The sequence below is a fragment of the Vigna umbellata genome, chromosome 2 (assembly GCF_029865625.1).
Source record: "Vigna umbellata cultivar VRB3 chromosome 2, Vumbellata_1.0, whole genome shotgun sequence".
NCBI classification, from domain to species: Eukaryota; Viridiplantae; Streptophyta; class Magnoliopsida; order Fabales; family Fabaceae; genus Vigna; species Vigna umbellata.
Genome location: NC_142166.1, coordinates 51,373,469 through 51,401,196, shown reverse-complemented (window position 1 = coordinate 51,401,196; position 27,728 = coordinate 51,373,469). Strand labels below are relative to the sequence as shown.

General features: G+C 31.4%; 4 protein-coding genes across 5 annotated transcripts; all 4 read left to right on the top strand.

Moving 5' to 3' along the window:
- Positions 1-350: 350 nt before the first annotated feature.
- Positions 351-2,959, top strand: LOC124824047 (high mobility group B protein 9). 2 transcript variants are annotated; one of them, XM_088107408.1, is made up of 7 exons: positions 351-467; positions 866-977; positions 1,170-1,248; positions 1,351-1,516; positions 1,602-1,700; positions 2,183-2,553; positions 2,659-2,959. In XM_088107408.1, exons 1-7 carry the CDS (start codon positions 404-406, stop codon positions 2,764-2,766), a joined length of 999 nt encoding a protein of 332 aa, XP_087963534.1. In that variant the 5' UTR covers positions 351-403; the 3' UTR covers positions 2,767-2,959. The 2 variants fall into 2 exon arrangements, with proteins under 2 accessions (XP_087963534.1, XP_047152367.1); XM_047296411.2 differs by having other exon boundaries at positions 367-977.
- Positions 2,960-6,350: 3,391 nt separating this feature from the next.
- LOC124824045 (serine/threonine-protein kinase STY46-like) lies at positions 6,351-12,251 on the top strand. Its single transcript, XM_088107407.1, has 16 exons — positions 6,351-6,753; positions 6,881-7,001; positions 8,009-8,112; positions 8,191-8,301; positions 8,399-8,453; positions 9,035-9,145; positions 9,239-9,289; positions 9,642-9,784; positions 9,858-9,965; positions 10,085-10,158; positions 10,254-10,429; positions 10,648-10,743; positions 11,151-11,231; positions 11,579-11,632; positions 11,766-11,900; positions 11,987-12,251. The coding sequence occupies exons 1-16, from the start codon at positions 6,563-6,565 to the stop codon at positions 12,008-12,010; spliced, it is 1,635 nt and encodes a 544-aa protein (XP_087963533.1). The 5' UTR covers positions 6,351-6,562; the 3' UTR covers positions 12,011-12,251.
- Positions 12,252-13,891: 1,640 nt separating this feature from the next.
- On the top strand, positions 13,892-16,605 carry LOC148204273 (mechanosensitive ion channel protein 6-like). Its single transcript, XM_088107406.1, has 5 exons — positions 13,892-15,206; positions 15,300-15,423; positions 15,540-15,833; positions 15,913-16,115; positions 16,210-16,605. Exons 1-5 carry the CDS (start codon positions 13,969-13,971, stop codon positions 16,490-16,492), a joined length of 2,142 nt encoding a protein of 713 aa, XP_087963532.1. The 5' UTR covers positions 13,892-13,968; the 3' UTR covers positions 16,493-16,605.
- Positions 16,606-25,678: 9,073 nt separating this feature from the next.
- LOC148204272 (ornithine decarboxylase-like) lies at positions 25,679-26,982 on the top strand. The gene is given in 2 exon segments (XM_088108091.1): positions 25,679-26,956; positions 26,959-26,982. Coding segments are annotated over 2 exon segments (1,293 nt in total). The 5' UTR covers positions 25,679-25,687.
- Positions 26,983-27,728: the final 746 nt, after the last annotated feature.

Here is a 27,728-nt window from a genome sequence, read left to right as displayed (position 1 = left end):
TAACCGACTAACACTCACATTACTAATAATACATTAAATTTAATTCGAATTAAATGTATTTTACCATTATTTATTTATCTGCTTAACTGTTTTTGATTTGTTGTGTTAATGATGATCATAATGTCGAATAAAAGGTTCAAGCTGCCCTTGCCTTGTTTTATTTTTATTATTATATTTGATAACAATTAAAAAAAACGCAAAGTAAGTTAATAAATAAGAAAGCTAGCGTGGTTCAAGCAGTGCATGTTTTTTATTTTATTTTTATATTTGATAAAAATTTAAAATAAAATGCAAAATAAGGTGATAAATAAAAAAGACAGTGTGGTTATTAGAAATAGAGAAAACAGGAGTAAATGCGTGATGTGTTTGATTGTTTGATGTAGAAGGAAGATAGTATGGTTTGATGTCTGAGGCATGGAAGAGCAGAAGAGTCAGAAACAGAAGAACAGAGGAACAGAGGAACAGAGGTGCATGTCAACGCTCCTAAACTCCTCACACAGACCACTCTGCAACAGTGCTCTCTCTATCTGTCACCCTTCCAATAAAGGAACACACTCAACCAAGTAACATAATAATATAATATAAATTTTCAAATATTATATTATATTATAAGCTTTCTTTTTCTTGGGACTTTGTACCCTACTTACTGCGTCCGCAATGGCAGAAAAAGCCAACTATGCTGAGTAACCGTTCTCCCACGCGGCAACCCTTCTTCTTTAATTCCCATTTTCTCCCACCCTCTACTTCTCTCTTCCTATTTACACCTTCATTCATTCTTATTCATCACCTTTTTCTTTTCCAACAACATTCTAACCTTCTTCATTTTCCGGAATGTCGTCTGTGCCGGAAACCTACGCCGGAGAAGACGGAAAACACTACCCTGCTCCACTCGCCCCTCATGACGACGTCGTCAGGGACTCCTCCCTCTTCTGGGACACTCTCAGACGCTTTCACTTTCTTATGGGTACCAAATTCATGTGAGCTTCTGTTTTTTATTCTTCCTTTTATTTATTTATTTGTTCTTTTTCACACTTTTTCATTAATAAAAATGTGGTGTTGATTTAATAGGATTAAGGTTTGGTTTTGAAAAGTGTTTTTGTGATATTATTATTAAAAATGGTTAAAATAAAATGAAATGTGGACCGTTTTGGCCTGGTCAATTTGTGAAGGATTCCTGTGATTGGAGGGAAGGAGCTGGATTTGCACGTTCTTTACGTGGAAGTTACCAGAAGAAGTGGCTATGAGAAGGTGGGTTTCCTCCCTACAACCTCTCTACACACTCCTAATTAGTGTTTTTTTAATTGTAAGAAATGGAACATGTTTTCTTTTTGTAACTCCCTAAATGTTCAGGTAGTTGCAGAGAAGAAATGGAGGGAAGTTGGAAGCGTTTTCAAGTTCTCAGCAACCACCACAAGTGCTTCTTTTGTGTTGAGGAAACATTACTTCAGTCTTCTCTATCATTACGAACAGGTTCACTTTTTCAAAGCTCGGGGTTCTGTCTATACTCCTTCAACAGGTGCAACATTACATTTCTTTTTTAATATTTATTTTATATTTGTTCATTTTTTTAACCTCTTGATGGATGAAACGCTATCCTTCAGATGCATTTTCCGGGAACAGTCCTTCTTGGAGACCTGAATTAGCTATCGTGGAATATTCTCCTAAGCCCTTGAATAGTAGTTCCGAATCCCGTGCCGAAGGTGAATAAGAAAATTAAATTTCTAAGATTAATTTGTTTAATTTCGGTGTTGCTAGTTTTTGGAATTGTCATCTTTGTGGAATGGAGTGATTAATTTCTAATTCATCTATGGATGTTGTTGCTCTTTCTAATAAACTCACATCTAGCTAATTAATGAAACTAAGGTTTCTCTTGTTTAAGCTGATTACATTAATGGCTGCTTATTCATGTCATGCACACAATTTATCTTCCTTGAATGTTGAAAAGGTTGACTTCAAATCTTAATGTACAATGTTATGTAAATGTAATTTGAAATGAATATAATGGTCGGACAAGAAGGTTGTTGTTATTTGTAAGTAATGTGTTTGACTAGGTAGTAACAAGTAGTGGTGTTATTGGCATAACCCTTGCAAATTAGCTCATGGTTTTTTAAGCCAAGAACAATAATGCACTTATTTAGTTAAATTGAGTGCTGAAATTTACTGTTTGTTGTGTTGTGTGTAGAAACATCATGTCTCTCAGGAAATGGAACTATAGAGGGAAAATTTGAGTGTGGTTATTTGGTATCAGTGAAACTGGGTTCAGAGGTTCTTAGAGGGGTGCTTTACCATCCAGAAAAAATGGTTGCTCCACCTTCGATTCCACAACACGAGAATGCCATTGTGCCGTTCAAAAGCAAAGGTCACCGTTCTGGTCGGAGGAGGAGAAACAAGAGAAGATGGGACCCTAACTATCCAAAGCCGAATAGGAGTGGCTATAACTTCTTCTTTGCTGAAAAGCATTACTCTCTCAAAGCTCTCTATCCCAACAGAGAAAGGGAGTTTACGAAGATGATTGGCCAGTCATGGAACAGTCTTAGTCCCGAAGAACGACTGGTTATTGTTTTTTTTTTCTTCCTATGTTGATTATTCCAATATAGTTTTGATTAAAGCATGGATGTTGGAAAATAATAGATTGTTGGTTAATGATGTTTGTTGCAGGTTTATCAGAACATCGGATTAAGAGACAAAGAAAGGTACAAGAGAGAACTGACGGAGTACAAAGAGAGGATGAAGCTTAGGGAGACCCCAGAAGTTGGACTTCCATAGAATCTTGCTGCTTACCCTTTTCTGGAAACCAAAGAAAGAATGGCTTAGAAATCTTGTGGACTTTTACATACATACCATTCATGTGGATAATGGTCCACTGGACATTATTGTTTTTTCTTTTTTTATTTTTTCAGAAAAAGAAAACCAGTGTCCTTCCTTTCCTTTCGTTTAATCAATCAATTATCTTCCTAAATTTGTTCTTTCTGGATGGATGGTACAATGAAGTATAGCGTGGTCCACACAATCTTTAATATATATATACATCTATTTATTTTTAATTCTTCATTTTTTCGTTCATCTTTGAAAAAAAATTGATTTAAAATCGTTCAGCCCCTTCAATTTTTCGTGTGGTTAGAATTTCTCTGAAGTGTTTTGAATTTATTTTTACCTTTTTTATTGCTTGTGCTTGTTTTAACTTTACCTTCCTCTTTTATATATATAAAAGAAAAATTGGTGATCTTTTTTTAAAATATCATATTTAATATATTTATTGTAAAAAAGGTCCTGTTTTTACTGAGTATATATAATTAATTAAAAGAAACCTATATTTTGATTGAAATGAGACAATGCATCATCGATATAACTATTCATCATATTCTGTTTAAGCACAACTATTCATCATTTTCATCGTATTATTATTTCAAAAGTAAAATATCCATAAATTTCCTCCATTTCAATGGAGAATTGAAACCAAATATTTTCCATACTTTTTTCCGAAGATATAATTACTATGGATTACACAAAATGCGTGTTTCGCCCAAACCTTTTCCTTGTAAGAAATTCTTCGTTTTGTTGCTTGAAAATATCAGCTGTTCCTAAAGTGGTTTTATGATTTTGGACCCATAATACTTTAGTATCACAATAAATTAAATATATTTATTAATTTTCTTAAAATAAAACTTTTGTTCAAATATACCTGATCATATAAAATTTATGGCTAAGGAGTAATAATATGTCACGAGACAATAAAAGTGATTATATGTAAAATGGTGAGAAAAGCTATACATCTCTTTAATTATAAAAGAAAAAAATTAAGTACATGGAAATTTCTAAAAAAAAATTAAGAATAAAATCATAAGTCTCAGGGAAAAAAAATCATGACAATACTAATAATACAGTCACATAAAAAACAATAAAGATTACATATTATTTGTTCAAACAATATTTAAAAATTACTGTAAGATAATGAAAATAATTGGTAATGAAATATTATATGACTGATAAAAACCTAATGCACGTTTTTAAAAGTTAGACACTAAAATTTATATCTAAGTTAAGGAAGTATTTAGTGAATGAATTTCATTTAATAACACCACAAACTTTAACAAGGAAAACGAAATTTCTAAGTTTCCTAAGTTTTCAGAATTGTTTTCATTCTATGCTAAAGTCAAAAGGTTTCCTATTTACAAATAGAAAGTATTTATATATTTTTTAAATTAGTTAAATTAAGAGATAATTGACATAACTAGGAATCACTTTTTCTTTATTCGTAATTATTAACTGAAATGGTATTTATAATCTTTGGTTTGATACTAATTACAGAATTAAATGTTTGTTAATAAACGGCAAGTGTAATCCATAATCCGATTATAACTCTTTCTAGTTAAGAATTAATTATGCAAACGTTAGTATTCAGTTTTAAATGAATTAGTCTGACGTATATCATAGTTACCTTCAACACATAACACGTTTTCTTCATTAACTATTCTAATGTCAATCTGATGAGAAGGTATGCTGTAAAATAAATTTTTATATTTTTCACAAAAAGGAATATAAAGAATAACATACTATATATAGAGGAGACAATAAAAAAATATTATAAACTTTTAATATAAAAATGGCACATCTTTAAAGCAAATGAAAATGATTTTTGAGAAGAATAACGAACAAGAGAAAAACGACCACACAAGACTTGAATCAAGATGCACGATAACTTAGACTGAGGATGATAAATTCAACAGATTATTTTTATTATATAATATATTATTCGTTTTGTGTCTTAATTTCCATAAAAGAATGATAATCTATACTTTTTTTTCTTAAAAAAAATAATTATTATGCATTCCAAGTGCAACATAGTAGAAGTGCTCGTGATTTATTATGTGTTATTGACCTCATACGGCTAGAAATATTTTTTTTACTAGTTTAAATTTGAGATATTAGGCTCAGGTTCATGTTGTGATCGTTTTATTTCATATTCGAATTCCGAGTTAGGTTTGAACCTAAAAAAATTATTACACAAAAAACTTTAAAATATATGCAGACCAATCCCATAATTCCAGAAATCCATTATTATACATGCAATCAAATTATTATCAATGAGATGCAATATTATACTATTAATAAGTACTTTTTTTATTACAATAAGTAATGAAGCATAGATTAAAATATGTAAAATCAAATATATATATATATATATATATATATATATATATATATATATATATATATATATATATATTTTGTTAACTTATGTAACTTATTAAAGCGTATTAAATTTTAGTTTACAAAAATACCTTCATATAAATTCTAAATTTTAAGATTAATGGTATTTAATTAATTTCTGATTTTTTTTATTTTAAATTAAAATAAAAATTATTAAAATATTTTTACTTTTAGAATATATCTTTTTTTATGAATAGAAATTTTTTTATCGACTAAAATTTGATACACTTAAAAAATTACATAAGTTAACAAATCATACACATATATATATATATATATATATATATATATATATATATATATATATAATTTAAATAAGTAAAATAATGATCTTACATTTGATAGAAATATGGTAAAATTAAGAATGGAAATATATTAAAAATGTAGATATTTAAAATCTAAAATAAAATAATTTAATGTAAAAATTTAAAGCAAATAATCTGAAATTTAAGAGATAAATAAGTCTTAGCATAAAAAACCATTTGCAAATAATTATATTTATTACTTATCAGGAAAAATATTATATAAATATAACATATATCATTAGACTAATATACTATAATTTAAAATAAATAAATTTGTTAAACTAGTTTTTATTATAATTTAAAATAATTACGAAACTAGTCTGCGTTCACCCGTCTATATAGCCCACTAAATTGAAGAGAACGCAACCCTTTCACTCATGAAGATTTTTTTTTTAAATGAATCAATTCATATTGAGTAGCTCTGATTGAAAATTTTAATTAAATAAACACTATTTTGATGATAATTATTAATTATGTATAAATATATTCAATGTAGATTAATTAAGGAGTAAGAGAGAAACGAAAATAAAGAAAGAAAGAAAAAAAAAAGATGAGTGGATAAATTATAAATAAGAGGGTGAAATAGTAAAATCAAATTTAGTTGTGCCTGACTAAGTGTGAGTGTGATGTTATGGTAGTTTATGCGGGAGGCGAGAGAAACAAGGTGCGTGAGTGTTTGGTGGGTGGGTGATGCCATCAAAGATGTATATAAACTAATTATTTAATATATTAAAAAACGATTTTTATTTTATTGTGTTTATCGTCATTGCTTAATCTCTATGGTTAATTTTTGTGTACAATCCACGTCGATTTGGGTTAGTCAAGCTAACGGTGCGCATTACTCCCCTCGTTAATGATGTTATTTAAAACTCACTTCCAGTAATTTCTCGACAGGAGTGTCAGAGCAATTTTTGTTTCATGCAGAGGTCTTTTGATGATGTCCTTCCAACTTCTTTGTTCTTGATATTGTTCTTGTTCGTCTCATATTACGATCTTACGATATTATGGATCACTGATCTTTGCTTGCTGACTCGGATTCAGTAAACATGGGAGACACAGAGAGTTGCAATAGCGGAATTTTGAACTCTGGATGGAATCATCGATGTCCGAAACAGAGACAGAAGGTCGGAGTTTACAACGAGGTTTTGTGTAGGCTTAAGGAATTGAATGTCCCAGAAGCTGTGGTTCCTGGTTTTGAGGATGATCTTTGGGCGCACTTCTATCGCCTTCCCGCAAGGCACACCAAATCTTCGTTTCTCGTGCTTTTTACTGTTTGATTGTTCATACGTTGTTTTAGTGTTGCTGGTGATCATTTTTGGAAGTTGTTAATTTGTGAATTGAATTGATATATGTTGTCGTGTTAGGTATGCGTTGGACATGAATGTGGAGAGGGCAGAAGAAGTTCTTATGCACAAGAGGTTACTGGACATCGCCGGAGGCCCAACTACAGCAATCGGACCTGCAATTGAAGTCCGTCTTGTACAGGTCATTTTCGCAATCACAACAACACAATGGCCACCAAACACACTTTATTTATTTATTTATTTATTTTTACCACCAAAATAAGTTTTGACTTCTTATGTTTGCTTTCATCTTCATGGGTCAATTTTCCTTGAATTCCAATCACTATAATACTATATAGTATATGTTTATGTATGACGCACTACTGGCTATTGGCATTAGGCGACATTGTTGGCGAAGGAACCAACGTCACGCTTCCTTTACTACAAAGAAATTACCTATAAAATATATATAAATAGAAATCTATTTTTTTATTTTTTTTATTTTTGACTTTATTATTTACTAATGGCCAACACTCCCTTTTATTATTAACTAAGCCTCTTTAACTTTCCAAAAACTATTATCGATTGTGTCTTATGGTTTTGTTTTTTCTTTCCTTTTCTTTTTCTTCACCGTATTCCTTTTCAAAACGTAGCCACTTCAAAAATGTAAAAGAAAATATTATTTTTAGAACTCTGTCAAGGATTATATCTTTTGTATGACAGTTCATCTAGAGTTAAAGAATTAAAGATGTAATTTAGAGACATAATTAAAAATATTACTCAGTAAAAAATACTAATATTTGAATTTTCATTTAAATTATCATTTTCTACTCTCCATTTACCTATACTTTTTCACTTAAAAATAGTACTTTTCAAAAGCAATGTATTGTCTTTTCTTTTTAAATTGTTATCCAATTATTACGTTACATTTAAATTAATATAGAATATAGTTAATATAATTTTAAAGTAATTATTATAAAATTAATAAACTTTATTACACATGATGTTTTACGATTAAATAAATAAAAAATTAACGAGAACGAGGGCGTTTTCTCAAACATTTTTTACATTACAAATGATTACGCTCTGAATTCAGTAGTACGTAGAACATAAATTTCTTCACTTTATATATAAGGCACTTGAAACTTTGCTTGTGGGGGTACCTGCTGGTTGATTTTGCTCTATTTTGATAATATGTGTTTTATGCAGGTTCGTTCTGCTTCTGCTTCTGCCGGTGGTTCTAGTAAATCCCTTCTTTTAAATTCACAAAGTAAAGTTTGTTCTGAAGATTCTGGTATTCCAGGCAGCATGAGGCATGTTAACAGTATATTGAATTCATCACCTACTTTTTAAGTTGTATGATAAAGTTTTTGTTTTTCATGCTTTCACAGCTTCCATCCTCCACCTGCCTTCGGTTCGTCATCTAATGTGGAACATAACACCCAGTTCTTACCAGTCCGAGACAGGGATAACTATTTGAATTTTTATACACATTATGCTCGGTAAATATACTGCTTATTTGTTTAAATTTCCTTTCTTTTTAAAACAATATATATAAGAGTTTCTTACTATCACTTCCCGTTCTCCTACTTACGGCAGGCCAATGCATGAAATCACAATTTCAACAAATGACAAGCCAAAACTTCTGAGTCAGGTAATTAGTTAATCTTCTTATTGTTGTGCAATTTTTTTCTAGCTAACGAGAAAAGCCTATGCTTTAAGCCCTTTAGCGTTTTCTACTTTTCAGAAATTCTTCTACAATATTTCCTATGTATTTTTTGTTTGCTTTAACAACCCTAATACTATAATAATGTTTGATTGGGAAAGGAATGACGGTACTAAATTTCGTTGACTCAATCCTAAGCATAATGCTAATGGGTCACAGTCTCTAGTTTTGGTTTTATTGATCTCATTGTTTTATACATCTATTGATAACAACATCAATAAAAGCTTTTTCCCACTACACTGATAGCTACAGAAAAGTATTGATCTTGCTGTATAATTAATGAGGACTGAACTTATGGATACCAGAATGCTGGTGTTATTAATCTAAGTGTCTGACTTGAGGCTGCTATAGCAATTTGAACAATGTAAATTGCAGTGCGGATATCGTATATAATTTTACAACCAGAAAGCTAGAGATGTGCTAATATGCAGCCTCAGTTTGCATTTCTTTTGTTAAATTTTGCAGAAATCAATGTTTCTGTAGTTTTAAGCTTTTGTGTTGAACTACAGCTGACTTCCTTACTTTCTGAGACTGGGTTGGACATTCTAGAAGCACATGCTTTTTCGACAACAGACGGCTATTCGTTGGATGTTTTTGTTGTTGGTGGTTGGCCAATAGAGGTATTTCCCCATTATTTTGCAGATTGAAGTACAATAGTTCATTGAATTTTATGTATAGGAAAATCAACAAGTGTCCATTTTTGAAATTTATAGGAGACGAAGAAATTAAAACATGAACTAGCAAAGAAAATTCAGAAACTCCAGGTAGATCCTCTATATGTCACTGATGGTTGCATATTTACTTTATATGTATGAAAAAAAAAAATCCTTTTGCTTTTTAAGAAAAATGATCAGTTGTGCCCAAAATTTCATATATAGTTTAAGGTAACAGTTTTACTGCCAGTCACAATATTCAATTTCCATAGTTAATGACAAAAGATGTTCACTTTGAATAGAAGTTAACTGGTTGAACTGAGAAATATGCATACACAAGCGGTAGAACTTTTACTGTTCTTGACCAATATTTAGCTTAACAAAATAAGTTTCGCTTGCATTTCCACTTATATAATAGAGAACCATTTATAAGTTATTATTTTTGGTGGAAAAATTCCGGAAGCAACATCAATTGAAAGAAAATGGGAGTCTTCCTACTAGTACTACTGCAAAGCAAGAGCAAACCGGGATGAACTTTATCTGGAGAATTGATGCCGGGCGTCTGAGATATGAAAAGAAAATTGCATCTGGACCTTTGACTGATTTGTCAGTATTATCAATCCTTCTTCTTAATTTGTTTGTGGATCAGTACATTCGAGTAACCGATTAGTTGAAACAGGTATAAAGGTACATTCTGCAATCAAGATGTAGCTATCAAGGTTTTAAAGCACGAGAATTTGAATGAAAATATACAAAGGGAGTTTGCTCAGGAAGTGTATATCCTAAGGTTCGCTTTATCAACAACTTCCACTCATCTCCCCTGCCACCGAGCCTTTCTTCGAGTTTCACTGATATTTCATGAAGATTGTTGTTAATACATGGCTTTTATAAATTCAATTCTTGCAGTAAAATTCAGCACAAAAATGTAGTTAAATTTGTTGGCGCTTGTACAAAACCCCCAAACCTGTACCTGGTCACAGGTAAAACTGGTTCTTGTTACTTCTCTTATTGATTAAGGGGTCAATGTAATGGGAAAAAGATACTGTCAATTTCAATGCACTTTTTTTTTTCACAGAATACATGCCTGGTGGAAGTATGTTCGACTTTTTGCATAAACAGAAGACCGCCCTTGCTCTTCCATGTTTACTCAAAGTGGCCATTGATGTTTCCGAAGGAATGAAATATTTGCATCAGAATAATATCATACATCGTGACCTTAAAGCGGCTAATCTTTTGATAGATGAGAATGGGGTTAGTTTACACTATAACGTCTTCTTCTGACTCTATCGGCTTGGCTTATTACTTCTTTGTAAATGCTCTCAACTTGTTGTGGGGTAATTACAGTTGTGTTTTCATCATTTTTCTATGCTACATGTGTTTTATCACTTTACAAAGTTGAGCTATACTTGATCTTATGGCTTGGTGGAATTTATGCTGTTGTGTTTTATTTTTAAAATCTTTTCCGACAGGTAGTTAAGGTTGCTGATTTTGGTGTGGCTAGAGTGCACAATCAGTCTGGCATAATGACTGCAGAAACAGGAACTTATCGGTGGATGGCTCCAGAGGTCTGTGTATATCTATGAGTATTGGCATATAGGGTTGATCACTTTAAATTTATTAAATGTATAACTTACAGGCATGGATGGGGCTGTTTAAGGACACGATAGGCAGCAGTTTTTGATGTAATAAGATGAATCTAGACAGGTTGGAATGAGAATGATGATTTTTTTTTTTTTTTCTGATAAACAATACTTAATGCTAACATGGTTTCAGTACTGCTTTTGGTTGCCCATGCGCTTTGCAAAAGAAAAATGTAACAATATCCAATAAAATACAATGGTAGGCACTCTGGTTTTTTTCATGGAGGCTTTAGTTGCTTATGTAAAACAACTAAAAAAACTGATATTTCTTGTATTCTACTGCTTACTGTATTGATTATTATTAAACTTGTGATTCCCTTGACATATGGAAGGTTATTGAACATAGACCATATGATCACAAAGCCGATGTCTTTAGCTTTGCCATTGTGCTTTGGGAACTGCTCACAGGAAAGGTAGCACCTTTCCCTTTTACTTTCTCTTGTTTGATATTCATGGAACCAAAAACTAGTTTCCAAATGAAAACTGATTTACTCTCTCTACTCTGTAAACTATATTAACCTCTTCATATTGAAGAAGTACTGAGCAGAAATTCCTAGGTACTTTGATTCGTATAGGATTAATAGATAGTGTACAACATGGCATAGAGTAGAACAAAAGTGAGTAACAGTATTTAACAGAAATGGAGAACAAAGACTTAGTAGGTATACTTTAGACATTGTTTTATCAGTATTTTCGTTCAGTATTACTTTACTTGCTCAGACTTCACATCTTTCGCCTATGTTTTATGACTACACGACAGCTTCCTTATGAGCATTTGTCCCCATTGCAAGCAGCAGTAGGAGTGATCCAGAAGGTATTTCTCAACTATAAATTACATATGCAGTGTCAGTGGACACTAAACTGAAAAGCTCTATCTATAGTATCTTAAGCTACCAAGCCACAAAAATATGGTGAAATTGAGTAAGCTTTTTGTAAATGAATTGCAGGGTTTAAGGCCTAAAATTCCAAGCCATAGTCATTCAAAGTTGGTGGAATTGCTTCACTGGTGTTGGCACCACGATTCATCTTTGAGACCCAATTTCTCAGAAATTCTGGAATTTCTGCTACGTGTGACCAAGACGGTATGTGTAGGAGGATTCTTGACAAATTTTGTCTTATATTCAAAAGAAAAATCGAAGCCTCTACACCACTACTTTTTCTTGAACAGGTTACTGGGGAATGTGAAGGCTAGGGAATGCATGAAAATTATATTCACCAAACTCACTGTATGTACACATAGACATGTGTGATTTCTCAATTTAAAGTAAAGGTTCGTGATTGGATTATGAAGTTGATATTAGCCTTTTGGGTAGATGTATATAAACTTGGATTTATAAATGATAGGAAGAAAAACAAATAACATAATTGTATTGTGAAAGTGGTGTATGTTGCACTTATTCTAAGTTAATGGGAATTTTCTTTTATTGTTGCATGTTACAGTAAAAGAGTTTCATACTAAAAAAAATTATTTTAAAAATATATACCTAAATTATGTACGTCAAATAAGAGTATTCTTATTATATATTATTATTAATTATAAATTATTTATTTTAAAAGATAAAATGATAATATATATATATACACACACACACACAACGTATATCTTGATTAATTTTTATAAATTTATTTAATAAGTAAATATTATTGTTTATCGAAATTTTGAGGGATAAAATTATAAGAAAATGTGCATATCATAAATCCTTTCGATTTTTTTTATTATTTTTTTTGTCAAATAAGAAATAATGATAATAATACACTAGTTAACAAAGTTTTTATTCTTGGTTAATATTTATTAAAACCTATAAAATCGTGATTAAAACTCAATGAATAAGTGGGATCTACAATTAGTAGTGTGTCTTTGAATACTTTTCCTTTATAAAAACATTATTATGAAAAATATACACCTTTAATTTCTTAAAAATATAAAGTACGTTGAATTTTCTATATTATAGAGAAGATTAAAAATGTGATTGAAGGAATTATTCTTTTATAAAACTCGACCCGCATCCTACAACAGTGATAAGTGATAACAAGGGCAATAAATGGTGGAGAACTAGATTCTTGTCAAAGTGTGATATTTAAAAACATATCTTTCATTTTTAATAGATTTTAATTAATCATTCTATTTAATTTTATTAAAAATGCAAATACTTTGGGTTGGTCCTTTTACATTTGCATGACATCCGTATTTTAGTTTTTGTATTTTTTTTAAGAAAGTACACTTAATTTTTAATTAGTACATAAATGAAAAAAAAAGTGATGTTTATAATAAGACTTTCTTTACTCAACATTGTTTTCTCTTGATATAACTACATTGATTTATTCTGTTGCTTATAATTTTTTCATCAATAGGTATGTCGATAAACTTGTCTTTGTCTAAAACTAATTTCCAATAAAGGAACATGCTCAAAAGAAAAAAGAGTCATATCTATTATAAAAAGTAAATAGTTTATAAGTATAAAGAATGTTTATATTATTTATAAACTTACAAATATGTTAAGTTTAATGATATTTATAATAAATATTTAAACATTTCTACATTTATTACAAAAAAAAACTAAACTCCATAATAAATCTGATCACAAATCATAACTTACTCTAAGTCACTTATTTTAATATATTATCACAAGATAAAGAACAAAAAGGATAATATAATTTTGCATGTTTATGCTATAGTTTAGTTAAAGTCAATTTTAAATATAAATGAATTATTTTTTTCATACAGAAAAAGGGTATTATTATTTTTTCATGATTAGTTTCTTCAATTTCAAAAAAATTAAACCCTTTTAGAAAATTTCAACAACTCATTCCCATTCTCTGATACATTTGAAAACCATGGTCGAAGCTAATGCACGTTTGACATTGATCCAGAGAAATAAGAATGAAAGAACATGCATCAGTAAAAGTGCATGAAATGAGCATTACCACAACTTAATGAATAATTCTGAAAACTTCGAAACAGTTTATTCTTTTGAACCTTTAATACATGCTGCAAACGATTATTCGTCACTTCCTACGGATTCATATATTTTGGCATCTAAAGAGAGGTCATGTCTAAATATTCCCAATTCTTTCACCGTCTGCACACATACAGGATTAGAGAAAGAAAACAAACACAAGGCTGTATTCTGTGGCGTAAAAGAAAATCTAATGACCCAAAGAGAGGAAGTTGTGCTTGATTTTGAAGACAACAATGGCCGCAGCAACAGCAAAGACGAAAATTCAGCATCGAAAGGTGTTGTCAACGGTCAAAGTGACAAGCTTCGTCAAGACTTGCAGGAAAAGCGCAGAGGCAGTGAATCAACAAGAAAGAAAAAGCAGGATCAGCAAAAAACCGAAGAAAGCCACCTCCAAACTTCACATTCACAAGAAAGCGTGGTGAGGTCTTCTTCGAACAATTCAACTCCACGATGCTCGTGGAAATCATCAATAAGCAGAACAAAGTCTCGGCTGATAGACCCTCCTGAGGAATCATGCGCAAATTCAGAATCAAGTGAACAAAAAGCGGCAGAAAATGATGACAGTGTTGAGGACATGCCTGAAATTTACAAGAAAACGAGGTTCAGTGCGTTCTCGCTGCTTCAGTGGCTATGTCTGGCCTTAATAATCGTAGCCTTGCTTTCAAACATTTGGATATCGTGCTTGCAAAAACTCAAACTCTGTGGCCTTCCCCTGTGGGAATGGGAGACAATGATTTTGGTTATTCTTTGTGGGCGTTTGCTCTCAGGTTGGATAATCAAGCTAATCGTCTTCTTCGTGGAACGCAATTTCATACTGCGAAAACGAGTGCTGTATTTTGTGTACGGTTTGAAACACTCGGTGAAAAACTGTGTCTGGTTGGGTCTTGTTCTGCTGGTGTGGCATTTTCTTTTGGTCAACGCGGTGAAGAAAAAGGTCAACGACAGGATTTTGTCGTGTGTGACAAAGGTTGTGGTGTGTCTGTTCATCGGCACTCTTTTGTGGCTCCTTAAAACGATCCTCGTGAAGGTCTTGGCCTTGCACTTCCACGTGAAAACGTTCTTCGAACGGATTCGGGAGGCTCTGTTCAGCCAATACGTGATCGAAACGCTGTCGTGTGATCGATTGAGGGAAGAGGAAGAAGAAGAAGGTGAAGATAGATCCGTTGGGAGGGTGTTGTGTAATAAGAAGAAGAAGCAAGATGATAAAATGTCGATCGAGCAGTTGCGTAGGTTGAATAAGAGAAATATATCAGCGTGGAATATGAAAAGAATGATCAACATCGTCATGCATGGGTCGTTTACTACATTGGACGAACGTATTTTGTGTTCAGATGTTGAGGATGAGCCTTTGCTGCAACTTCGAACCGAAAACCAAGCAAAGATCGCAGCTCAGAAAATTTTTCATAACGTTGCGCAACCAGGATCCCAGTAAGGCTTCTTAATTACGTGTATCATTCTTAGTTCTGAAGTTCATTATTGTTACTACCACACCTGAAAACGAAAACTCTGCAATCGCAACAGATGCATTTTCTTGCAAGATGTGATGCAGTTCATGCGAAGAGACGAGGCTTTGAAGTCAATGGATCTGTTGGGAGCAGCGTGTGCAGAACATGGAATTAGCATGTCTTCTCTTAGAGAGTGGATGGTATTGTGCTTGAATCTGTTAGATAAGTCCTCTAAAAGTCATTCTAATGGATGATTTGTATCTTGTTGAGACAAAAATGTTTTAGTGTCGGAGTCTCTGCTTATATCTGTGTGCAGGTGAATGCTTTCAGGGAGAGAAGGGCACTGGCACTATCACTGAAAGACACGAAAACTGCTGTGGATGATCTCCATAACATGTTGAACATGATTGTCGGCATTGTCATTTTGATTGTCTGGCTTGCCATACTAGGAACTCCAATCCTACACTTCCTTGTCTTCATGGGATCCCAGCTTCTGTTGGCAGTGTTTGTGTTCGGGAATTCTTGCAGAACTGTTTTTGAAGCAATCATCTTCTTATTTGTGATGCACCCATTTGATGTTGGCGATCGATGTGAAGTAGATGGAATCCAGGTTAAGGAAATTCCAAGTTTAATTTAGTTTCCAAACAACAAATGTATTGAGTTTTCTGATTCTCTTGTTTGGTTCTTAGATGGTAGTGGAAGAGATGAATATACTGACAACAGTGTTCCTGAAGTGCGATAACCAGAAGGTTACATACCCAAACAGTGTTCTGGCTACCAAACCGATCAGTAATTATCAACGTAGTCCAGACATGGGAGATGCAGTGGATTTCTGCATTCATGTGTCCACCCCATTAGATAAAGTTGCAACTATGAAAACAAGAATTATAGAGTACGTGAATTGCATTTATTTCGCTGCTAGCAGAAAGAAAAAACAGACTCATGAGTGTTGGAACATTTACTGTTACATGTGTTGTAAATTGTAGGTATATTGAAAGGAAGAATGAACACTGGCATGCGGCACCAATGGTGATAATGAAGGATGTGGAAGAGTTGAACAAAGTGAACATGTCAGTGTGGCTTACACACAAAATGAATTATCAGGACATTAAAGAAAGATGGAACAGGAGAGCGGAGTTGATTGAAGAGATGATCAAAGTGTTGAAGGAGCTTGATATTGAATACAGGCTTCTCCCCTTTGATGTCAATCTTACAAATCAACCTTCTCTGCTCTCCAATTGGAAAACTTGTGTCACCTCTCTCTCTTAGTCTCATTTTATTCAATGTTTAGTAGTCATTGATAAGAGTTTATCATTTCACTCTTTCTATTGTGTTAAATGAATATAAAAATGTGTTAGTATTATTTATGTTGTGTTACTTTATATTACTCGTGTTTTTAAATGTGTCATTCTATTATTACTCGTGTGTTTTAGGATGTTTTTAGGATCATAAATTGATTTGTTTAGGTAATATTTTAGTTTGTAGTATAATATTTACTCCAAAAAAAATATATTCTTCATACATTTATATAAAACGCTTTTACCGTAATGTGTAAATTTACTTATATAGTACATATTAATATGAAATAAAAATGAAATCAAATTACGTAATACAATACTTTTAAAATAACATTAACTACGTTATGCATTGTCAGACCTCATTAAAACGCACCCAAATACTTCTGCACGGACTAAGGTCAAATTTTGCCTTTTTAATCTACTCTTATATTGCAAATCAGAACATTCTTCAATTTCAATAATGTTTTAAAATGATATTGTTGGTTGTTAAAAGTGATCTTTTGATTAAAAATGTTAAGTGTTAGAAATTAAGAAAGAATACGGGTGTATATATAATGTAGATGTATATGTTTTTTGTAATCGTGTGCTTTGTCTTGTCATGCTTGAATACTATAGGTGTTACGAATGGTTGTCAGTACCTACTAGGCTGCCAGTGGTGCTGGTGTTGCTGCAATGGAAGAGCTCGAGCTGCAAACTCGTGAGGTTTGGATTAAGCTTTGTCTGTGTAGTTTGTTAGCTTGGTTTGAGCTGTGCCTACCATTGAGATTGTGTGAAGAAGAAAGTGGTTTTATTCATGGTATTTAATTGTGATTTTCTTTTGGACTTTTTTACTGAAAGGTGTTGGAAGTAAAACCACCCACGTGTAACATATTTAATCGACAGGTTAGCACAATTCTAATATGTCTTTCTTGTGATTGATGCTTCCAGAATTACTTCTTGATGGAGTTGTTGTTTTGCAGTATGCTTTTAACTTATTCTCGCATAATGCATATGTTCTTTCAAATGAATATAACAAAGAAACGGAAATGGAAAGAAGAGGAAGTGAAACGGAAATGGGAAAGAAAGTAGAATCCGTGAGAGATGAGGGGCGTAGCTGTCTAGTAAAAATAAATGAGTAGAAATAGAATTTTTAAATTAATTAAAAAAATTTAAATAATAAAAGTGAAATGGTTTTAACCTGAGGATAAAATTAAAATTAAAACAATTTGGGGAGGTGGAGGAAGCATAGTGTGGTGGTGGAGGGAGCAACATTCCGAGCTAGATGGCAAACCGGCGGCCCGTTCTCAAATTCAAATCCAAAAGATAAATGGGCTAAATGACTTCAATTAAGTCCAAGCCCATTAGTGTTTACATTTTATGTCTTTTTTAAAAGACTGTTTCTTCCTGCACCCCATCAAACTTTTAAACTCTAAATTGTCTTTCATTAAAACAATTTTATAAAAAAAAAAAGTGTGAAATCATCTCTGCACCTCCATTTTCTAGTGTGAAATCATCTCGACTTTTATATAAGTTATGAGTCTTTTGAGGATGATTCATTGATGAGAGATAATACTAACGAAATATGATTCCAACTCAGATAAAAAATTTATATCATCCATAACAAAAACCTTAAAACAACAAATTTATAAGTTTTTTTATTATACTATGCTTATCTTTTTTCACATCTATGAAACATAAACTCATTTAAACTTCTTAACAAATAAAAATGAATTTTTATTTAAAAACAATGATAAGATAATCAAACTCACACATATTTTCTCTCACTCTTTTCTCATTCCTAATAAATAAAGTGCAAATATACATAGTAAAATTGACATTTCTTTTCTTCCAAAAATAAACTTACTGTCTTCACATGAGTGTGGGAAGTTTCAACCCTTTTAATCTAATGGTGTAGAAATTCCATTGGTAAACTTCTTTTCTTAGTCACTCATTTCTGTCTATTCCTTTTTGAATGTATATTTATGGCTTAAGATTTATTGAGTTGTAGAAAAATGTTGACTTCAAAATTAATTAAGGAGATCTTTGGACGTACAAGAATTGAATTTTGAGATGATAAATAAACTTTTATAATCTTATACTTTAGCATATTCTGTAGGATAAAAGAAAAATGAAGAAAAATATTTTGTTCTGGAGTTTAAATTAGATTTTTGGTAACATATTATCATATAAGATTAAAATTTTGACATGTGTATAATTATGAACCAACTTGTTAATTAGTTACAAGTTTTGTTATTAATTGGGTGAACTATTGTTTAAAATTTTAAGTAGGGTTTGATTTTGCTAATATCTGATGAATTAAATTTGGAATCTGTAACGTAAAAGAGTATATAAATTTTTAATTGTTATATTGTATTTTAAATTTCGTATCTAAGAATATTAAAGGTTTAAAAGTTAAAAGTTTAGGTTTTAAATTGGCCATAAGCAAATGTTCATAAATTAATCATTTTTGGAAAAGCATTCACGTGATATACTTTCTAAATGAAGCGTGTGCTTATTTATACTTATTATATCTAAGATTTTTGTTATTTATTTATTCATTTTTAAATTTTATTGAAATTTTATTCTTAATGTTTGTATTTTTCATATTTGTGTATATATATTTTTTCAATTTTTTATAATAATGACTAAATAAATATGTTTTGGATATATATACACACTTTAGTATTACCTATAATAGTGACTCTTAAATTTGATTAAAAAGTAATAGTTTTTATCCCAAAGACTAAAAATGAATTATCCTATTAAAATACAGTTAACAACCATAACATTTATATATTCTTTTATTTTTCTGTTTTATACTTGGAAGTGTGTGGATGTCCGTTTGATAATTGCAACTGGATTCGAAATGGTAGTAGGGAATCCTTGTATGTTTTTCGAATGAGTATCTCTTTAATTAATAACTTGGTATTAGCTTCTTCTTTTAGGTTAATATGAATATTGTAGTATTATTTAGAGCGGTCAAAATGGGTCATAACTGCGAATCAATCTGGTCTACCACGGGTTTGAGTCGGGTTGGGTTTAAAAAAATTGTACTTTTTTTATGCGAGTCAGATTTAAACTCGACTCATTTAAACCTAGTTCATGCGGGTTGAACCCGTGGTGGACCGGGTTGGCCCACCAATCCACATACCTAATTTTATTTTATTAAAATTTAATTTTAATTTTATAAAAAAATATTTATTATTTTGTTTTTGCTTGAAAAAAATTATTTAAGTTCTTTATTTTCAAAATTAATTAAACACCCAGGAGTGAAATTTGTTTAGATTTAAATTATAGAAAGTTTGTAATTTTTTTTATTTAAAAAAATTGTAATTAAGTGAGCCAACCCGTTTACCCACCAACCCGTGGTGGGTCAGGCCGGATGACCCGTTTTGACAACTCTATTATCTATCCCTTTAAATAATAATAAACGTAACAAAATATCTAATAAATATCATAACGATATATTTATACAAAATGTATTGTATAATCGTCCAATTAACATACTTCTATATTTACCGGTCAATCCTCCTAGAATAATAAATATTTTTCCAAACCTCCTCACCAGTCACACTTCTTCGACCGATCAGTCATCAAACAAGGGTCGACTGATCGGTAATTACATATTATCGCTATCATTATAAATCAAGTATGTTTACAAGATAGAACATGTTTATGAACTCTTGGGCTATAATTGAATTAATCCTAATTGAAAATGCATTTCAAAACTTATAAATACAAAGGTAAAGTAAGAAATATGTGATTACATTTATTGTGAAATTAATATTGTATTGTGATAATCAATCATATTCATTAATTGATTTGAACATCAAAGTTCCTTTAACATGTATATCACCGCTTGACTTGAGGATTAAATAAAGGAAATTGATAATAATGGATAGAGACTAAAAACGACTTAGAAAAACCGATAAAAAGTATATGAAAGAGTAATTCTTAATCCCTTAAAACAACGTAATTATAAAATCTTAAATAATTGGTCATATTAAAAGAGCGTAACAAGAATATTTGATTTTTCATTTGAAGAAAAATTGAACAAATATTTGTAATGTTATTTTTGTTTTAATATAAATCTTTTTCTTGAGAAAAAAAAACATGATAAAACAGTAATGTTATTTTCAATTATATTTAGTTTAAACAAAAAATATTTTTCATTTGAGAGAAAATAAAAGAAAGAGTAGGGACTTTATTTTTATTAAGCAAAAATCCTTCGTTTTAGTAAAAATCTTCCACAACATAACTTAGACAAATTTAAAAGATAGTTTAAAAAAAATATTTTAATAATATAATTTTTAAACATTGATTAATTTAAATTATGATTAAAAAGTTATCTTTCACTCGTTTTAAATAAATATGGATCTCGTAACCCAAAATATGTACATTTATGCTCATATTACATTCATAATCTATCCTAAAAAGGTTATAAAAAATTATTTTAATTATCTACATTATATCCGAAATTCTATTTAAGAAAACATTATAATTATCTTGCATAATCTCACTACAAAATCAACTTATTAATAACAATAATCAATTCATAATATTTTTAAATAATTTCCCTTTCTTGTAATGTGTATCTTAAAATGACATTTCCAAACTCTAAAATTAAAGCTATTAAAAATTTAGGAATTATAAAAAACAAAATATCTTGATATATCGAAGTTAATATAACAACTTTTTTAAACTATTGATGGCAAAAAAGAGAATAAAAAATCATTAAACTAAATTAAAAAGATTTGGTTGGATAAAAATATTTCTTAGTTCCATAATCATTGTAAAGTGGGATAAGATTATGAAAGAGTTATTATAAAAAAAAAATTAGAGAGAAAGAAGAAAAAACTACAAGAAAAAGTATATATATATATATATATATATATATATATATATATATATATATATATATAGAGAGAGAGAGAGAGAGAGAGAGAGAGAGAGAGAGAGAGAGAGAGAGAGAGAGAGAGAGAGAGAGAGAGAGAGAGAGAGAGAGAGAGAGAGAGAGAGAGAGAGAACACGAGCTTTACAGTAATGCTAGAACATTTTTACATCAAAAGAATAGTAATTTTATTAGTAAGTTAATAACAATATTTTTGTAATGGATCAGAACGCTAAATATCATTATATATAATAGATATTATATATTATATGATTATCGTGTTTGGCAAGGACCTAATCTGTCAAAATAGAAACAACTGGGTAGAAAGGGGAACAAAATCTAAGATCTTGTAATCTTTTTTAGAATTGGGACCAAGTAAATATTTAGTTTACAAATTTATTTGAAATAAAATATGATTAAGATAAAGACTTCATACACTATAATAAATTAAAATTTACCATATATGTATTTTAAAATAACCACGACAAAAAATCAACAACATATTTAACATGTACTTGACCTGTTTAAAATTATCTTAGTTTTTGACCGGAAACACGTTGTTATAAAAGAAAATAAATAATATAAATAGTAATATTTATAAAATTAATCTATTTTAGCTTGTCGATGGTTTAACAAACCCGAACATCGAAAATTAATTGGTAGTAAATTTCTATATTTTAATTAATTACTTTTTAGTTTAAATTCAGCGCTAAATGTATAATTATTTCAATAAGTTATTCTAATGAAGTGATTATCGTTTAGCAAATGTGGCCGAAGGAGTAAATTTGTCACGGGCATGCAAAAACAGCAAGTATAGGATTGAAAGTGGGTGATGAGAAGCATCTATCCATGGATATTCATCAACATGACATTATTATTAATGTTATCGTACCTTGGGGTCATGAAGATGAATGAGATGTCCAAAAATTAACCTATTGTCGTGACTTTGGAACTATGTGTGTTTTGTGATTAGATGAAATTTGATTAAGAGTGTAATGTATGACTCGGTCAGATAAACCGGTCGTACAACAGTGTGATTAGTCGGAAACAGTAATTATTGATAATTAGTTAAAACAATTAACGTCATTAATAGATACTTAATGAAAATAATAAAAATAATTTATTAAGTAATTAATAGGTCATACCTAATTGAAAGTTCATCGTAAGTCTATAAACGTAGATTTATTGAGATAATATACTTCTCATAATCTATTTTTTATCACAATATTATTAAGTAAAGTCATTGTAACTGATAAACATACTCTGAACCCTTAAATAGAGACAAACAGATATACAAATACTATTGTATACTAAATATTTTATATTTTTGTTATTATTGTTGTTTTTTATTATTATTTTTTATTTAAAATATTGTAGGATAAACTATTTGTAATAATTTTATTTGTAAATAGAAGAGTATTATCTTGGTTAATAAATATAATTATTTAAACTTAAAGTAGTCATTTGAAGGAAGAAAGTCCATTCTACTTTTGTTTTTGGGTTTAAGACCCCTAATTTTTTACCGGAACATGTATTATATCAAATTTAAGAATATTTTCATGTTCGATGTTTCTGATTTGTCTAATGTTAATTCAATAAAATATACCATTTCTACTTTTTGGAAGAAAAAAAATTGTCTAATGTTAATTTTTTAGTGACATTCATGTGATAAATAATTATCTACTTAACATTTGTTATGTTTAATTAAGTAACGTCATACTTTCAAAGTTCGTTAACTTTTTTTTGTTAATTTACATATTGTTTGTAAAGGACAACACTGGTCATGCTACACATTATAATAGCTTTAGTTTTTAACTAGTGATATTTATCTTAGTACAAAAATCGCTTACAACATCGAATATTTTGGGTTTTTAAGTGCAAATTGACAAACGACGTTACATTAGGAGACATTAAATTGACGTCAAAATTCGACGTTAAATTAACGTTAAATTTTGTCAATATACGACGTTAACTTAACTTCCAATTTTGTTAATATACGACGTTAATAATATTTTTTTTTTGTTTTTTTTAATTAATTGTTATTCTTTTTTACAACTCTACGAATGAAAAGCAGAAAAACAAGAAATTTCAGTTTTTGGTATTTTATAAAGCAAGAACTATGAACGTAGTATCAAGAACAAACAACAATAACCAACAACAAACAAACTCAATCAAACAACAACAACAAACAAGTTCAATCAAACAACAACAACAAACAAGTTCAACCAAATAATAACAAACAAGTTCTTCAAAACGAAAATGAAAACTAACCTTCAAAAGGTGGGTTCGTTGGAATAAAATGTCGTCACCGGTAACAGAGAAAGCAGAATGTGCCTATTAAGGACAAAAGGCGAAAATAATCGGTCAAAACAAACGAAAATCATACATAAAATGCATTTGTATCAAATGAAAGAAAGATTACATGTGATGGTCTTCGTTTGAGAAAAGTTTGAGAAGAGAAGAGGGTCTCGCGTGCTAAGATAAAGTGAATGAATTTTCAATCTCCCACTCAAATTTTTATTGAATTCACTAACCTTTTGACGTCTAGCGCTGGGGCATTTGACGTTTTATATCATTTTACGTCGAATTACAATTCTAAACGACGTTTAATAATTGTATTTATTTACAAAATGTCACCGGTCATTTTTAACGTTGGCTATTCAGTAGTTGGACGTTAAACGCGTGCCGTTATACGCTCTTTTTTGTACTAGTGTCTCTTACTTCATTTAACTATATTATTTAGAACATATACACTTGTTTTGTATATAAGAGTCTCCTTTTTAGAGGAATACATAATATATATACTATTTTAAATAAATACCTAAATTAATCTATGAAAGATTAATGTACTAACTAACATGCATTTCAGTATTTTGCTTGCTTGGCAATCTCTTTATTAGTAAGATGTTAAGGATTATTAAATGAATTTATTTTTAAGTTGTTTTAAGATCTAAAATGATTTATTTGCTTTATTTTTGTTATTTAAGAATGAAACTCTATACAATGCATAATTATGTACTGTTTGTAAAATGATTTTTTAACTCAGTTTTTTGTTAGACCAGTAAGAAAGATTTGCAAGGAATAACATTAGTCCATTGGAGTATAGTGAATAGTTTTTCATGTGAGAACACTTAGATAAAAATTACATAAATACTTTACTACTAAAGAGCTTATAATTGGTTGTTATCGAAAGTAGAATGAGACACTTGCTTTGTCATGGCAAGGAAGAAAATGGTTGATATATGGATTGCACTTATCATAGATAACTATGATATTATTGTGCTCTTGTATAAGCTTTTAATAGAAAATCCAAATAAGAGAAATATGATATTATTAATGTCTTTTTTATTTAACAGGATAATAAGGAAGATGAAAGATTGAGTGACTAGATCTGATATTCTTTCATATGCTTTCTCGATTCGTCGCGCTGGAATGTAATGCGCTAATACTTTATTCGTGGTGCTTATTTGGTTCTGCATGTATCAAACTCATAAATTATTATATATTCAATCATGCAATACGTAATTTTTTTTATAACTTTTTTATATGTGATTAATCGTTTCAAATATTTTTTAAAAATAAAATCAAACAAAGTAATACATAATTTATTATTAAAAAATAATTATTATAAAAAATTGTCAATATATTATGATCTATTAAGTACATGCTTATGTGTGAAAACAACAAAATTATCAAAATGGGATTCATTTTTAAAGAATTATCAAAAATGGATAAGTGGTGTTACAATTTGACTTGATTGCCAAGGAATAGTTTGAAATGGGACAACTTTAGTTTAAAAGTAATTTTCAAGTTAAATGGTGCCAAAATTGATATGATTTTAAGTTATAAATTTTAAATTAAAAAAATTGTGTTAAATTAAGATAATTTTAGTTTAATATATTTTAAATTAAAAATATATAAGACAAACATAATTTCAGTTAAATTTTGATAAAATTTCGTTTAAAATATTTTGAACCGAATTTGTATCAATTTGACCTGATTTAATTTAAAAAATATTTTAAACTAAATTCGTACAGACACAATCTTTTTTGTGACGAGATAGTGCCACCTTAAAACTTATCCATTTTCGTATTTTTTTAAAATCTTCCCTGCTACGATAATTTAAAAAGAAATTGCCAAAAATGGTGCTTTGGCTGCTTTACTGGGTCTATATATATGATCTTCATTTGGCTCTCAAACATCAAAGACACTATCATCCATTCAGTGGTCATTCACGTACTCTAACACTCTCCCTTCTGCTTCCCCTTCAGCTCTTAGTTACCTTTACTACCAAAAATGTCTACACTAGTTTCTCAACCATTCCAAGCCTTGAGCTTGAAGCCTGTTTTCAGTGCTTCAGGCATTAAGGGCAAACGAGTCACTGCACTGTCACCACAAGGAAATGCCCTCACTGACTTCATTCAAACAGCCATTGCCGAAAAACCAGACATTGATTCTCCATTCAGCGTACTAGATTTGGGGGTCGTTATGGGCTTGTTGGAAAAATGGGCCACCAAGCTTCCCACGGTCCGACCCTACTACGCCGTCAAGTGCAATCCCAACCTCTCCCTCATCGGAGCTCTCGCCGCCCTCGGCACCAGCTTCGACTGCGCCAGCAAAGCCGAGATTGAAGCCGTTTTATCCCTTGGAGTCTCACCCGACCGCATCATCTACGCCAACCCTTGCAAATCCGAATCCCACATTGAATACGCCGCCACCGTAGGCGTCAACGTCACAACCTACGACTCTAAAGACGAGGTAGAAAAGATACGCAAATGCCACCCCACGTGCGAGTTGCTCCTCCGCATCAGGCCGCCGCAAGAAAGTGGAGCGCGCACCAGCTTGGGCCTCAAATACGGCGCGCTTCCCGAAGAAGTCCCGGAGCTTCTGAGCGTGGCTCACGCCGCCGGACTCAAAGTGACGGGAGTGTCCTTCCACATTGGAAGTGGTGGAGGTGACGCGCAAGCTTACAAAGGAGCCATATCTGCGGCAAAGTCCGTCTTCGATATGGCTTCCCTGCTGGGCATGCCGAGAATGCGCGTTCTCGACATCGGTGGCGGCTTCACCTCCGGGCCGGAGTTCGATGTCGCGGCTATGCAAATCAACGCGGCGATTCAAGGCAGCTTCGGGAATGAAGAGGAGCTGGTGGTTATTGGCGAGCCGGGTCGTTACTTTGCAGAAACGGCTTTCACGTTGGCCACGAAGGTTATCGGGAAACGCGTGAGAGGAGAGTTGAGGGAGTATTGGATTGACGATGGAATTTATGGAACGCTTATTAACATCGTATTTGACTACGCTACCGTCACGTGCATGCCACTCGCCTGCAGCTCGAAACCTGAGAACCCTTTTTGCAGGGATTCCAAAACCTACTCTTCCACCGTGTTTGGGCCAACCTGCGATTCACTTGACACTGTTCTAACGGATTACAAGCTTCCGGAACTGCAAGTGAACGACTGGCTCGTGTTCCCCAACATGGGTGCTTACACAACTTCGTCTAGCACTAACTTCAATGGCTTTAGCTCCTCAGCGAAGTCCACATTCCTTGCATATTCCAACCCTATGCCTATGCGCGGGAACAGACAATGTTCTAGTCCAATCCCAACCTGAAGATGGGCAATTCTTACACGTGTTGTTTTGACCTGTCTCTCTTTTGCTTTGGAGAGTCAATAATGGCGGAATGGGTGGTGGTGGCCGCCGCGTGGTTTCTCTCTTCAATGTATCTTTTTCTTTTAAGGTTTAATGTCTCCGTAGGTCCCTATTTGAGTCATAAATTTGAAATAGGTCCTCTTTCTTTTCGGCGTATCAATGGAGTCCTTGTTTTTGTAAAATTTAATCAATTAGAGGTCTGCCGTTAAATTGGACAAATGGACAAACGGTCGTAACAGTATTGGTTACGTGACATGGTTAGTGCAGTTACTAAGCAGACGTGGCATTTAAAAGAATTTTTGTATTAAATAAAGAAGAAGGAAGAGAAGTATAATCAGTTTTGGGTAAGGGTAAACTAGGAAAAAAGAAAAAATTAAAGGACAAGACGTTTTAATTGAGGAATGCAGTTGAGAGATTGGGGAAACAAATTGGAGTTTTTTATTATTAGGATTCGCGTGAGGGAAGAAAAATCGTGATCTTTGTTCGAGCTGAAGCGGCAAGGTTCGTCGATGAAGAAGATGTAGTTGGAAGCGGCAGAGAGTGCATGCAGGGGTTCGTGTCAGTCCCCACATTAGCCAACATTGTCCAAACCGGAACCTGGTAAATAAGCATGGCAAGTTTCGTCATGCAGCAGACTAAGTTCAGTAATAATAACTCAACATTTGCAGCACGTTTAGATGCGTGGAGAAAT

Excerpts from the sequence above, each read along its gene's own strand:
- LOC124824047 (XM_088107408.1), top strand. The coding sequence starts at position 404 with ATGTCTGAGGCATGGAAGAGCAGAAGAGTCAGAAACAGAAGAACAGAG. Across the intron at positions 468-865 it reads AGAGGAACAGAGGAACAGAG|ACGGAAAACACTACCCTGCT; the intron begins GTGCATGTCAAC and ends ACGCCGGAGAAG. Across the intron at positions 1,249-1,350 it reads GAAGAAGTGGCTATGAGAAG|GTAGTTGCAGAGAAGAAATG; the intron begins GTGGGTTTCCTC and ends CTAAATGTTCAG.
- LOC148204273 (XM_088107406.1), top strand. The coding sequence starts at position 13,969 with ATGACCCAAAGAGAGGAAGTTGTGCTTGATTTTGAAGACAACAATGGC. Across the intron at positions 15,834-15,912 it reads GTGAAGTAGATGGAATCCAG|ATGGTAGTGGAAGAGATGAA; the intron begins GTTAAGGAAATT and ends TTTGGTTCTTAG. Across the intron at positions 16,116-16,209 it reads ATGAAAACAAGAATTATAGA|GTATATTGAAAGGAAGAATG; the intron begins GTACGTGAATTG and ends TGTAAATTGTAG.
- LOC124824045 (XM_088107407.1), top strand. The coding sequence starts at position 6,563 with ATGGGAGACACAGAGAGTTGCAATAGCGGAATTTTGAACTCTGGATGG. Across the intron at positions 9,146-9,238 it reads TTGGTGGTTGGCCAATAGAG|GAGACGAAGAAATTAAAACA; the intron begins GTATTTCCCCAT and ends TGAAATTTATAG. Across the intron at positions 10,159-10,253 it reads AAACCTGTACCTGGTCACAG|AATACATGCCTGGTGGAAGT; the intron begins GTAAAACTGGTT and ends TTTTTTTCACAG.